At 35.7% G+C, this 14,614-nt stretch overlaps 2 protein-coding genes and 1 long non-coding RNA gene across 4 annotated transcripts in view; 1 reads left to right on the forward strand and 2 right to left on the reverse strand.

Annotated features, from left to right (window-relative positions):
- Window positions 1-14,614, forward strand: part of LOC145553179 (uncharacterized) — a 50,797-nt gene that overhangs the window by 6,915 nt on the left and 29,268 nt on the right. The window contains exon 3 of one of the 2 annotated variants that reach the window (XR_014089444.1): window positions 13,112-13,884. The exons of the other annotated variant lie outside the window; for it this stretch is intronic. This is a non-coding gene — a long non-coding RNA (uncharacterized LOC145553179). Of the gene's footprint in view, window positions 1-13,111; window positions 13,885-14,614 lie in introns of those variants that run through there. 2 annotated transcript variants of the gene reach the window in all.
- LOC103471763 (uncharacterized) lies at window positions 1,072-3,980 on the reverse strand. Its single transcript, XM_081612013.1, has 6 exons — window positions 3,935-3,980; window positions 3,474-3,791; window positions 2,159-2,506; window positions 1,915-2,031; window positions 1,773-1,822; window positions 1,072-1,682 (listed from the first exon to the last, which is right to left on the reverse strand). The coding sequence occupies exons 1-6, from the start codon at window positions 3,978-3,980 to the stop codon at window positions 1,557-1,559; spliced, it is 1,005 nt and encodes a 334-aa protein (XP_081468139.1). The 3' UTR covers window positions 1,072-1,556.
- LOC103471486 (uncharacterized) lies at window positions 8,417-11,907 on the reverse strand. The gene is made up of 6 exons (XM_081611994.1): window positions 11,794-11,907; window positions 11,333-11,659; window positions 9,280-9,651; window positions 9,028-9,156; window positions 8,860-8,909; window positions 8,417-8,757 (listed from the first exon to the last, which is right to left on the reverse strand). The coding sequence occupies exons 1-6, from the start codon at window positions 11,834-11,836 to the stop codon at window positions 8,629-8,631; spliced, it is 1,050 nt and encodes a 349-aa protein (XP_081468120.1). The 5' UTR covers window positions 11,837-11,907; the 3' UTR covers window positions 8,417-8,628.

Raw genomic sequence — 14,614 nt, forward strand, 5'->3', positions numbered from 1 at the left:
GAGTTGGGCTCTAAATTAAAGCCAGAGATTATGCTGCTGTTGGAGTTGCTTAACCTCCTTGGAGAACGTTTAGCTTGAGTCTATGAAACATCAACCTGGTCATTGCTTTCCTATGCAATTCTCCTCAGTTGATATCTCTCTTCTGTGCTCCTTGAGGGATTTCTCCCATTAAGCTAGATTTCTCCTGTAGAATTTCAGTCGGACCAATCAGCAAACGGAAGGAGATGTTGTGAACGATGACTGTGATTCTCTGTGTTGTTTTAGGATTGTAGTCTGCCTGTAGTTTTACAATGGCAGCTGAAGAAGTGAATATAGTCAATCAGTCCATGTTGGCCATGCTTCAAAATATTTAATTAACATCAACATCCGCCGAGATCAGCTCGACACTTATGTCTTCGCAGTGAGGAATTGTTGTTTATAGTGCCGGCAATTTCCAGGAAGCTTCATATTGTCGAACTAGCGCATTGCACATGTCTCGAACTTATTAGGTAAAATGTAAAACTTCAACAGACCATTCCTCAAGCAACCAATAGTTTCTCAATAGCTGTGGGAGAACATAAGACGGTGATAATATGGCACTTGAACCTTCATCCTAAATCATGTGGAATACAAATGTAGATGCATTGAAAGCGGCATGCAGTCTTCCTAGATGTGATGTGGCTAGATGTTCAACAAAAGGCACATAGTTTCTTTATATCTAGACTCATATATGTGATGTGTGTAAATAAGACTAGAAGAACAAATTGACTTTCCGATGTCAACTCAAAATTAACATTTTCTACTTTAGGTTTAACCATTTCTAAATGCTAAAATAATTAAATGTTTTATTGCTTTCTTCAAAATCAGAAGCTCACCCAAATTTCCGTAGTATTTCATAAAAGTATATTTGAAACGGTCTGACTTGGGTTCAACATTTTGTCTGTCCTTTGACAACTTCTCACAGTAATTTACTGGAGTTTTGGCTCATCTTGATGTAACAAAATCAAGTTTGCTTCCACTACACTTAAACACAGCTTTGCCAGTTCTGACCACAAATTTGATAATCTCAAAAAGGTAGCTTTTTGTTCACTTGTGCTTTTGCAAACTGTAATCTTGTACTTTATCTTGCTTTTGGCGTGTTGATGTCTTCCTCTTTGAGGAGCCTTTCAGGAGACTCATTTCTCTGTGGATAAGAAGGTGATACAAACATTTCTTTAAAAAAAAAAAAAGAAGATTGCTCTCTGGGTCCTCCCTGCACAGACTGAAACTCTTCATAACTCAAAGATGCACCATCCACTGTTCAACAGTAAACACAAATGCGTATTGTATTTATGAAAATCAGATAGATCCATTTACATCAAGCAGTATTATTTTCCATTTTTAAGATATTTCAATTACATACAGCAATCCATCAGGTTTGATTTTTCAAACATTACAATATGTAGTTGAATTTGACATAAAATGTTGAAAATTATTTTTTATTCATTACATCTGTCTTTCATTCAGCTTCCTTCCTGCCTTCACACTTGCATTTGCATCTCACAAGTGGTTTTCTATACAAGCTGACACACTTGTATTCAAGTTGATCCTTTAACCTGTGAATACACGCATTCAGTCATCAACTCTCTCTTCTTCTTTCCTCTTGATGTTCTCCCTTCAGAGAAATGTAACGCAGCGTAGTTCAGATCAGGTCCAGCTTCAGTCTGTTTGGAAAAACACATTTACAATCAAAGTTATTTATCTAATTTCTTCATTGTGCTAATCAATATATCTGAACATTACAAAGTACTTACATCATTTACTACTTGGCTAAAGTTGTTTCTTTTCAGTGAAGAAGAGTTTTCTGTAAACATGGAAGTGATGCACATGATTACTAAATTTTAGTGTTTTATTTATTGTGATTCTAGAAAAATTTATTCAGTCACTGAAACAAACCTTTGCATTGTTGACATGCTGATCTTCGCGTTAGATAGCAAATGAAAACAATATTACCAATTACAGAAGTGACCAAACAGATTGTGACCACCAGCATGTCGTTTTCATTTGTTTTGCCTAGAAAAAAAAGGCAAAGTATTTCATTTCCTCCATTTAGATAACGTCATTGCTTCAGAAAACGATTACTTATTTTTATGATTTTGGACATTTTGAATCCTTCAAATGATGTTATGCAAAGTCGTACCGTTTCTCTGGTTAATTCCATTTCCAAATATTATCTGTCCACAAGTGGCCACAGCGCAGTAGTAAGTCCCAGTATCAGAAGAGCTGATATTCTTAGAGAAGTTATAAAAACATCTCTTCGGAGAGTCAGATCTATTCTCACAATTTTCAGCTTTTTTTTCTTCAGTGTAAATCATGTCAGGAAAAGACTTTTCTGATCTGGATCTGAACCAGAACACACTGGGTTCTCCTGAACAGGTTGTGTTCTCAGAGTCAGAGAGGACCGAACACTGCAGAGTCTCTGAACCTGTTGGATCTGAGATTGTTGGTTGTGAAAGAACTGTGTAGTTTGATGTCCTTTCAGTGATTCCTGTGAAATATTATATTGAAACAAAATCAAATAAGAAAACGAGGGTTATGTTTGAAAAATGTTTGTATCAAATTTGGCAATAAAAACTTTAAACTTGAACTCACTAATGATCTACAGCTCACAAAGTACAGTTATTTTTATTTTTTTCATTGATTTTAACTTTGGTGTTTTATAATATTGTATTAAATTGCCAACACTCATCACATACAATCATTAATTCACACAAGAAAATCTCGGCTGTTTTAAAACAATGTTCACACTTTTAAAAATGCTATTTGAATAGGAAATAAGGAAATTATATTTTTGTATGATTAACTTTCAGTTATAAATTAATTTTACAAATTGAGTGTTTTTTGGGTTGACATTGTTTTCCCACAGAATTTTATACTACGTTCATCATTGTTTCATAAATAAGGACATTTGTGAGTTTGCGGTTCTCCACATATTAAAATATTTAAATGTAATTTTGAAACCAAGCACAGACCATTTGACTGTTACAACTGCAGACCTTTTAAAATGTCTACTTTCTCCATATGATTATACTCACTATAGTGAAAAACATTGCGCAGTATCAAATATGAATTAAAATATGGTAATTTACTTTGTACATGGAGGAACAATCAATGGACATTTGTAGAATCTACAGTTCACTAATTATAGATGCAGAAACTGCAATAACTTGTTTTTGTCTTTCAGTCTGCATTTATTTAATAGAATATAAGACAATAGTAAAAACACAGAAAAAAACATTAATATTGAAATTAAATATTGCATGTTGGTTCCAAAGCCAGTCATCACAAACTATCCACTAAAAGTTTGGTTTTGCCCCTTAGGCCATGCTTCCTTCTTAGATTATATATTTTTCAGTAACATCATTATGTCCAGTTGGAATTCAAAGATACACACTGATTAAGCTGTTTGTTAAAAAAATATCTGAAATACTGGAAAAGAAAGATGATTAATTTACCTTTTATGGATACATAAGTCCCACTCCATATAAAGTCAAGTGCGTCCATTTGAGCGCAGTGATACATTCCCTCATCTTGTTGAACGGTTGTGAAAATTGTAAGACTGCTGTAGTTCGTTACACTGAATTTTGAAGCAGAGAATGCTGGTCCATAATTTGGGTTTGTCGTTCGCTGCTGCATCACGATTAAATCCAGAATATCTCCAGCACTTTGCTTGTACCAGAAAATCCATTTGTTGTTCTGATATTTCAAACTAAAAGCACAAGTCAAAGTCACAGATTGACCAAGTTCAACTGTGATCACTGGAACCAAAGAATCTATTTTGGGGGGGAAACAATGAAAACAACATGAAAACAATATTAAATTGAAATGAACCAAAATATATATATATCGTAAAGTATATATATCATATACTTTAACAAGAAAATATTCCATCTCGATTCATGACAAAAATACTTACATCCTTGATGAAGAAGTAACAATGTGGTAAGCCATAACAGAGTCATGGTGACACTGTCTTCATTCAGAAAGAAGATGCTTTTATAGTTGTGGGAGGTGTGGAGATCCTGACTGTCAAATCATCTGATTGGTTACCTCAGAATATATAATCAAAGGTCATTTCCTGTATGTACATATGGTTTGTTTCCGTTGTTGTGCCTTTATTTCATTTTTTTAAATATATGTTGGCTTTGTGTGCACCATCAATAGTTCTTTTCTAAAGACAATACAACACAGAAGAAAAGTTGCAAACAAACATGGCACAAAAATCGGGCGCAGGGAACCGATCGTAAAATGTTTATTAATCGGACCGTTTATGACCAGTGCCATCTGCAAGTCAACTGTTGCATCTTTAAAAAAAACACTATGATCACAGTTGGTTTGAATAGATGTAGCTCCAACAAATGTTCAATCAATCAATCAATCAAATTTTATTTGTATAGCACATTTCAGCAGCAAGGCATTTCAAAGTGCTTTACATAATTAAAATAAAAACAACATGTGACATTGAATAAACAGTGAGAAAGAGAGATTTTTTAAAAAATGTTCAGGATTTTAGATGATGACTCATTATTAACAGAAACTTTGAGTTTGAACATCTTATAGCCACCAAAATTATTAAACAAACTATTTACTTTATTTTGTCGCCCAAGTTAAGTTGACATTTTGAGCCTCTGCATTTAAGAACCCATTAAAATTTACAGGCTTAAAAAGCATTTTTAGCTTTATGTAACAGTGTAGCATTGTCCTATGGTCAGTCAGTTTGTGATCTCTGCTGTTTTCTTTCTGAACAATAAACCAATTGATCAGACTCTGAGCTATAACACTATACATAAATAGAGATTAGGGACAGAGCTGCCACACCTAGTTATTTATCAGATAATTTTCTCTTCTGTCTAAAAAATAAGTTATCCATATTACAAAAACAAGACCTAAAAACAATTAATCTTTTCACTGCATATCAATAGAAATGTGCTAAAAGTGGCTTGGAGATTCAAAGAATCAATTGAATTCTGGAGTTTCAGCCAGTGTGACAAAGAAGCACATCATCAGTTCATTTTTAAAGTTATACATGGACATAATTGTTGATGCCCCTCTGTTAATGACCGAAAAGCCCACAATGGTTTCTAAAATAAGATAAAATAGACAACAATAATAATGAATAAAAATATAGTGAAAATTACTCAATGATTGCTTTTGAATTGTTGTTCAAGAGAATCACTATAAAAAACAATAATGAAACAAGGCCTGGTCAAAAATGATGGTACGTATAATTTAATTGTTGTACAACCTTTTGAGGCAATGAAAACTACAATCAAACAATTGCTGTAACTGCTAATGAGACTTCTTCACCTGCCCAGAGGTAATTTGATGCACACCTTGTGGGCAAACTGCTCCAGTTGACTCAGATTTAAAGACTGTCTTCTCTAGACAGCACATTTTGTCTCCTTCCATAGATATTCAATATAATTTAGATCAGGGATCATAGAAGGCCGGTTAAGAATCATCCATCCATCCATCCATTTTCTTGCACCCTTGTCCCTTAGTGGGGTCGGGAGGGTTGCTGGTGCCTATCTCCAGCTAACGTTCAGGGCGAGAGCGGGGTCACCCTGGACAGGTTGCCAGTCTGTTGCAGGGCAACACAGAGACACACAGGACAAACAACCATGCACACACACACACTCACACCTAGGGGCAATTTGGAGAGGCCAATTAACCTGACAGTCATGTTTTTGGACTGTGGGAGGAAACCGGAGTACCCGGAGAAAACCCATGCATGCACAGGGAGAACATGCAAACTCCATGCAGAAAGACCGGGGCCGGAAATCAAACCCAGAACCTTCTTGCTGCAAGGCAACAGCTCGTTTTCTCTTGGGTGTTTATAGATGTGTGTTTTGGGTCAATTTTCTGTTCTAAGATCCTTGACCTGTGACAGAGACCAAGCCTCCAGACGCTAGGCAGCATACCCTGCAAAGATTTGAGACGCACTGTGCCAAATGTTGCAAAATAGCTCCAGAAAATTAGCAGTTTTCACTCATGTTTCAAAGTAGGGACACTGTTTTTGTCTTTCCATGCTTCCTTTTATCATCTGTGAACGTAGAGATGATAATCCTTGCTTCTGTCAGACTGCCCCAGGGCAGCTGTGGGTACAATCCACATTATCAGCATGTGAATGAGTGTGTGAATGGCAATGACTCGTAAGTATGATCTCATTTAACTTCTTTGGAGGTTGTTATGGGCTCTTTGGCTACCATTCCATCTTTTCTTCAATTTATCAATTTTCCGCCCACAGCCAGAGAAGTTGGCTATAAACTGCTGAACCTTAAACCTCTGAATAATATGAGAAACTGTTGTCACAGGAGCAACAAACTGCTTGGAGATGGTCTAACCTTTATCTTTAATATGTTTGTCTATATATTTTTTCTAATATCCTGGGACACCTCTCTCCTTTGGTTCCTTTAGTCCATGCTCAGTGTGGTGCATACCATGACTCCTAACAGCACAGTGACTATTTGCCACCATTTAAATAGGCAGACTGATTGATTACGAACTTGAAGACATTTGTAAAGGACACACACCTTGGACCATAAGATGTTCCAATGCTCAAATTATTTTCAGTTTTTCCAGAGGTGCCATCATTTTGTCCCGGCTTGTCTGTCCGTCCGTCCGTCCGTCCGTCCGTCCATCCATCCATCCATCCATCCATCCATTTTCTTTACACTATTAAGAGAATAAAATCATTAACTTCTGGCTCGTTATATTCTCTTGTGTTCCCGGATTCAATGATTCCATGCATGGAAACAAAAGCCACACAGAGATGACAGCGTCACAATAATCAGCATTTATTCAAGACAGATGCAGACTATCACCAGAAAAACACATCACACAACATCAGAAAACTCAGAGCACAGACAACACATGCATTTACCTGAGAAAAGGAAAAAGACAAAAGATGGAAACGACAAACAGACAGCAAAGACGTCTTTGGAGAATTGCAAGCGCAAATCTGATTTGTTACTCTGTGTGGAAAGTTTTATCTCGTTTTCTTTAATTTATTCAAATAAGGCGTATCTTTGCTCATCTAACCAGGACCTGTCTCTGACCCTCTCTGTAAAGCTATTTGCTCCCATTGTCTAAGGAGAGCTTCTCCAAACTCATGCTGCTTTATGGCTTTCACAGATGAGTGTGAAAAGCTGGAAATTCCTACTGATTGTTTCCCAGACAGACAAACGGCAGATCAGAGATCTTGGCAAACAATCTGCTTTAACTACAGGTAAAATAAGGGTCAATAAGGTCATGTTAAAACTATAATTAGGCTATTTCTATCAAGTCATGTTAAATTTTAAAACTAGCTTATTTTAAATTTATTTTTCTTAACAACACCCTTGTCCCTTGTGGGTTTGGGAGGGTTGCTGGTGCTTACACAAGCTTCTCATCATAATTCACTGGAGTTTTGGTAAATCCTGACAGAACCAAGTCAGGTTGGCTTACCCCTCACTCACATACACTACTTTGTCATCTCTGGCCACAAAATTTCTTCCAGATCTAAGTTCATCTAACTAATGCTTTGGTTCATTCTTCATATGGAAAACCCATTCATGCCTTGGCTTTGACTTCCTGTTTGACTTAAGATGTAGCTTCAAAATTTGCACGTAGCTTCCTTTCATCATGAGGCCATCTGTTTTGTGAAATATATAATGTGTCCTTCAGTGAAACACCAACATAGTACAAATCTGCCAAGTTTGAAAAGCTTCCCCCTTTTGCCTGAAGTAAAAAAAACATATTATTACTTAATATATCAATTTCAGCTGCCAGTTAGAGGATGTCTATGTTTTTGTTTGTATGTGTATGTGTTGTATGTTTCATTTGGTGGATTAATGTCTTCCTGTGTGGATTATGACACTCTCTGATGAGCCTCAACCAACATATTTTAAAGATTCTTTTGTTCTGAAGATGATAAACACTTTTCTCAACAAAACTCATTCATCCCTGCAATGTCTCATGGTTAGACATCTCCATAGTGTTTATACTTGCACATAATTGTTTGAACAGATGAGGGTGGCACCATAAGGCATCTGAAAGCTGAACCCAAACATGATCAGGAGTTAGTCCACTATTCTCTTCATGATATCTTGACTAATAACTTAATTTTGTTGTTTTTGGATACCAAAAAAGGAATGTATGTTCAATGACATCACAATAATGTGATTGAGTAATAAAATGCATCATGCAGATATGATGTGAAGTAAGAGTAACAGATGTATTTTGTTATTTGAGAAAAATTAAGAAGAAAGTTTAAAATGATACATATGCATTATTTAGGTTTTATTGCAGGGAGGTGGGAGTCAGAGTTCTGACATTGTTCATTACTGTTATACACATCCAGTGTTCAAAAGTTCAAAAATCTCAGTTACATAAATTTAGAGGAGAAATCAAAAAGATCTATAGAGATGTTTTTATTTTTCACTCCTAAGGAAAATACGAGGCATCTTGTTTACCTTTTATGTAGACAAACTTGACAAAGTATTGAAACTGCACAATTTTTTCATTATATCTTTCATTCAGTTGTCTGCTTGAATTCACAACTTTTATTTCTATGTCACTAACTATGCATTTGCATCTCACAAGCGGTTTTCTTTACAAGCTGACAGATATTCAAGCTGATCCTTTAACCTGTGAATACACACTTTCTTCAGTCATCAACTCTCTCTTCTTCTTTCCTCTTGATGTTCTCCCTTCAGAGAAATGTAACGCAGCGTAGTTCAGGTCAGGTCCAGCTTCAGTCTGTTTAGAAAAGCACATTTACAATCAAAGTTATTTAGTAATGTTGAGATGTATTGTTTAGTATTAAAAAGAACAAATTAGGCAATTAAGGTTTTTACTTACATCATTTCCTATTTGACTAAAGTTGCTTCTTGTCTCTGAAGAAGAGCTTTCTGTAAACATGGGTGCAACACATATGATTACTCAGTTTCAGTGTTTTTTATTTAATGCGATTCTATTTTTTTCTGTCATAACATGTTTGAAATGTATAATTCAGTCACTGAAGCAAACCTTTAAATCGATGACATGCTGATCTTTGTGTTCGAAAGCAAATGAAAAAAATGTTAAAAATTACAGAAATGACCAAACAGATTATTGCAGCTATTGTGACCAGCAGCATGTTGTTTTCATCTGTTTTACCTAGAAAACAAAGACAAATAACGTAAATTGTCTCCATCAAGATAATGTTACTTCAGAGAACAATTACTTATTTGTGATGATTTAAGAAATTTTGAATGATATCTCAAATGATGTAAGTCATACCGTTTTTAATTTCATTTCCAAATATTATCTGTCCACAAGTGGCCACAGCGCAGTAGTAAGTCCCAGCATCAGAGGAGCTGATGTTCTTAGAGAAGTTGTAAAAACATTTCTTCTGAGAGTCAGATCTCTTCTTACAATTTTCTGACTTTTTTCCATCGGTGTAAATCATGTCAGGAAAAGACTTTTCTGATCTGGATCTGAACCAGAACACACTGGGTTCTCCTGAACAGGTTGTGTTCTCAGAGTCAGAGAGAACCGAACACTGCAGAGTCTCTGAGCCTGTTGGACGGGCGGGACCTGAGACCGTTGGCTGCTGAACAATACTCGTTAGCTGTGAAAACACAGTGTAGTTTGATGTCCTTTGAGGCATTCCTGTGAAATAATCATATTATTTGTCAGTAATCTATTAAAACAAACTGAAATATTAAAAATATTAAATATTAAAACCAAAATCAGGTCGTCTGCAAGTCATTTAGCACCACGTTCTCCACGAACATGCTATGCGCGATAGGAGAGGGGTGACCATCGTCCGGCCACGCCCCAGCCCAGTCACGGAAGGCGCTCCTCGCCGACCGGAGTCGGGTATCGGAGTCCGACCGAAGCGATGCGGCGCTACGGTATCGTTACGTCTAGGCGGGATTCTGACTTAGAGGCGTTCAGTCATAATCCCACAGATGGTAGCTTCGCCCCATTGGCTCCTCAGCCAAGCACATACACCAAATGTCTGAACCTGCGGTTCCTCTCGTACTGAGTAGGATTACTATCCGAGTAGTAATTACTATTACTATTACTATTACTATTACTATTATCCGAGTAAGACGGATAGATAAAAACTTTATTAGTCCCTTTGGTATTTTCCTTCAGGGAAATTTTAGAATTTCTACAATTTCTGTAAATTGTAAAATAACCAGGAAATTTGTAGAATTTAGAATTGTAGAATTTTAGTACTCAATTTGTTTTTTTAATACATTTAGCAAAATCTTTCAACATTTCTTTTTATGGCACATTGATTTAAAAAAATGTCAGTCATGACAAAAGCACAACAGTCAAATGTTGAAACAAACAAATTAAGTCACAACACTGTTGTAGCAGGCAGATAAAATATAAGACAAACAAATACATCTATTTCATAGATGTATTTTCTATAGACAGATTATGCAACAAAAAGATCAGGTTAAACATTTTCACTAGTTTAAGTTTAAGAGAAAATATTTATGCTCAGGTTTTTCATCCATGTAATTTAACTTCAGTTTGGTTCCTGACAGTTTGATACTTTTGTTGATTTAAAGTTAGTTTGTGCACTGTTAAGAAAAATGTAATAAAATATCCATAACTTACTGTAAAATACCAGCAGCTGTGATTGCCAGAATTTTACAATCCGTGTTAATATCCTGGTGATATTTTACCGTAAATTAGAGACTTTATTTTTTAACAATGTGGTTTTGCAGTTTGTAAAGATTTATTTACTTTTCCAACCAGACAAAGAAAGATCATCTGAAATATTATAACCCTAGACATAATAAAGAGTTTATTTACTAACCATGATTATAACCAACGTGGTGAAAAATATTGCACAGTACCTAAAATATACACTAAAATGCTTTACTTTTTTTTTACTATTTGGAACAATAATAACTACAAATGCACAAAATGGAATAAAATGCCTGTATTTATTTTATATGTAAAAAATACATATGAAATAAATATTTTATTGACTTGATAATAAAACATATTTACAAAAATATTCAAATTAAACATTGAATACTGTTACCAAACAAATTACTCACTAAAAATGTGGTTCTTTTGTCACCCTGAGCCATACTTTATCATTTTCAGCAACATAACTTTGTCCAGTTGGATTTCACACAAAGTTATGTTACACTGGTCAATTCATGAATTAAAAAATATTTAAAATACTGGAAGATTAAATTACTGTATGTTACTGGCATGATATATAATCATGTCTAGTTGGATTTCTGATGATATAACCCTCTGGTCAATTTGTAAGTTAAAAAATATTAAAAATAAAGGAAGATAAAAATGACTGATTTACCTTTTACTGATATGTAAGTCCCATTCCAGGTAGATTTAAGTCTGTCCATTTGAGCGCAGTGATACATCCCCTCATCTTCATTAACTGCTCTGAAAATTGTAAGGCTGCTGCTGTGCTCATTTGATGTTACAATGAATTTTGAAGCAGAGATTCCTGGTCCATAGTTGGGGCTTATACTTGTCTGCAGCATCGCAATTAAAGTCAGAATATCTCCAGCACTCTGCTTGTACCAGTAAAGCCACATGTTGCTCTGATATTTCATGGCAAAATCACAAGTCAAAGTCACAGACTGACCCAGTTCAACGGTGACAACTGGAACCAGAGTATCTATAATGGGGGGGGAAAATTCAGTAAAGAAGAACATGAAAAAGAACAATACTATATAGATAAGAGTCCAGGCCAGTTTTTCAGGAAAATATTTTCATGTAATCAATATCTCAATTCAAGTAAATAGTACTTACATACTTGATGAAGAAGTGACAATGTGAGCCATAACAGAGTCATGGTGACACTGTCTTTATTCAGAAAGAAGATCCTTTAGTAACTAAGGGAGGTGTGGAGATCCTGTCCGTCAAATGCGCCTGATTGGTTACCTCACAATATACAATCAAAGGGCATTTCCTGTATGTACAATGAGCTTTTGTTCTCATTTTATGAATCTATTTTTCATTTCATATAAATGTTGGTTTTGCATGCACTATTAATGGCTCTTTACTAAAGATAATAAATAACACAGAAGCAGGATAATAAGCAAACATGATACAAAATTTCGATGCAGGGAACAAATTGCAAATGTTTGTTAGTCTCACATCTTTATAGCCAGCGCCTCCAGCAGGCCAGCTTTTGCTGCATCTTTGAACCACACTATAATCCCAGATTTAAATTTAGCGGTTTTTGATTTCAAAGGACTCATTTCACTCTAGATAATGACACCGACCATCCGAAACAGCATCTTTAAAAGCTTTATTGCTTTTGTTTTGAAGGTGGTACACAGTTCTCATCAAAACTTTGACGTACTGTGTCCATGGTGTACTTAAATAAATTCAGATGAGCATCTGGAAATTGTACCCAAAGATGAATAGGAATTGGACTATAACTGATGTAAGTGCATATTACTATAAATTCTAATAAAGGGTAAGTAATACAAAAAAAATCTTATGACAAAAATAGTGTAACTTTCCATGCAAAAATGTTTTTTGAAGAAAATATTTTACTCTGCATTTGCTTCAAAAGTAGTAAATATGTACTGGAAGAAAATAAAGTGAAAGAAATGTAGTGGTATAGAAATATACATAATTCCACACAAATAGTTTCCAGGTGAGAAGTTCCGGTTCTTAAGGTGGGCGTGGTGTATATAAGGGAGCTGCGGCGTTCATTCAGGCATGTGTCTTTGTTCTCCCACTGTGTGGCTTGCGTCCGGTGGACTCTGGCAGCGGAAAGCAACAAATCGCTGGCTGGTGCATGTTGCGCTGATATTCTGGTGGTAGGTGTTCTCTTTCCCTGCACTTTAGCTGATCTTGGTCACAATTGTTTTTAAAGTTGGACTGCGGCGGGTGTGGCATCGGCACACCCATTTCACCTCCTGTTGTGGCGTGACAAGCGGGCCACTCCTGGTCCTGATGTTTTGATTTGCATTGTCTATTGTTGACTGATTTCTATTTCTTTACTCATTTTGTTTACGGCCCTTTTTGTTCTTTATTTAGTCGGGCTGATATTGTTTTTCTTATTGGGTTTAAGATTGTTATATTGGTTAACTGCTTCTCTTTTGTTGTTTTGCAGTTGCTGAGGTCCGGTGGCGGTGTGGGTGTGGTGACAGTGTCTTCCTCTTCTGCGTGCTGTGATTCTTGAGTTTGGGTTGTCTCACTGCGTCTGGTGTGTTAAAGGGTTTTTTTTGGTTTGCTGTGTTTGGCGGATGCCAACCCTATAGCGCCCCCTCCGGCCGGTAACCTCAGCTACTGCACTTTCTTCTTTTCTTTGATTTTTCTTGATTTCTTTTGTTTCATTCTTAAAAGAAACTGGTTTTAAAAAGAACATTTTAAAAAGAATTTAATGGTTTTTTATCATTTTGAAACAGTCTCCGATGTTTTAATCCCTGCATAACTGAACCTGTGTGCCTTAAACAAGAGGTAATATTCTCTGGGTGAAATTCCCAGGTTGACGTTGTTGAGCAATTTACTAAAACTAAACTTCCACAAAATCTGAGTTTCCCAACTAGTGTCGCCACAGAAAATGAAAAGAAACATTGAAGACATTTACCACTCATCTAAAGTTTGTAAATGAGGTGGAGGACATTTCTCTGCTCTCTCAAATAAGATCCTTTTATAGAAACTGATCTATATCAAAATGCCATCAATTAGAGGTTACATGCCTACATGTAATGTTTAGTATATTTACACTTCACTGACAAATAAATTCCTTTTTATGTGTTATTGAAGTGATAAAGCTCAATGTCAGCACATTGATGTGTTCCCTCATCTTGTCCTTTAAAATTGTGATGTTGCTGATTTTCTTGCTGATTGTTACATTGAATCTTGAAGAAAAATTCAGTTTGATGCCTGCGTCATTATTCATTTCAGTTTCTCCTGCACTCTGCTTGTACTGTTAAAGCTATGTGGTGCTTTAATGTTCATCGGTAAAAGTCAGTCACAGGTTCACTAAGTTCAACTGTCACTGAAACAAAAGTATATCTTCACAGTGGTGAAAACAATCCGCCAGTGAAATGTGTGTGAAACAAAAGATGGCATAGAAAAATAAACAATATTATATTGTGAGGAACCAAGCTGAGTTGAGTTTGGACATATTCTGTCTAAATTTATACATGTGCTAGCATATCTGATAATGAGATGACAGTGAGAACCACATCAAAGTTATTGTGAATCAGTCATCAGTACTGGGTTCTTTACTTAGAGGTGGAGATGTGGTGATCCCAGCTATCATATGAATCTGATTGGCTATCATCAAATAACGGCATGAAGGGCATGTCCTGTTTGTACAATGGATCTTTTTTCTGTTTCCTTCTTTTGTTCATTTGGTGATGCCTGTTGTGTTTGACTACCTTTTAGAGGGCTGACATGACACTAAATAGAAAACAGTTGACTATTCCCATAAGAGATTTTCTTAGTAATTTGTTTCATGTGGGGGGGGGGGGGGGATTAATTGGGTGTCAAAAGATTTTTTTTTTATGTATGGCTAAAATAATTTGTGGAGTTGTACATAAGAATCTGAAAAGATATACCTACGGTTTTGCATTACTAAAAGAAAAACTTCAAATATAGTTACAAC

The sequence above is a fragment of the Poecilia reticulata genome, chromosome 10, assembly GCF_904066995.2.
Source record: "Poecilia reticulata chromosome 10, P_reticulata-male-v2, whole genome shotgun sequence".
Taxonomy (NCBI): domain Eukaryota; kingdom Metazoa; phylum Chordata; class Actinopteri; order Cyprinodontiformes; family Poeciliidae; genus Poecilia; species Poecilia reticulata.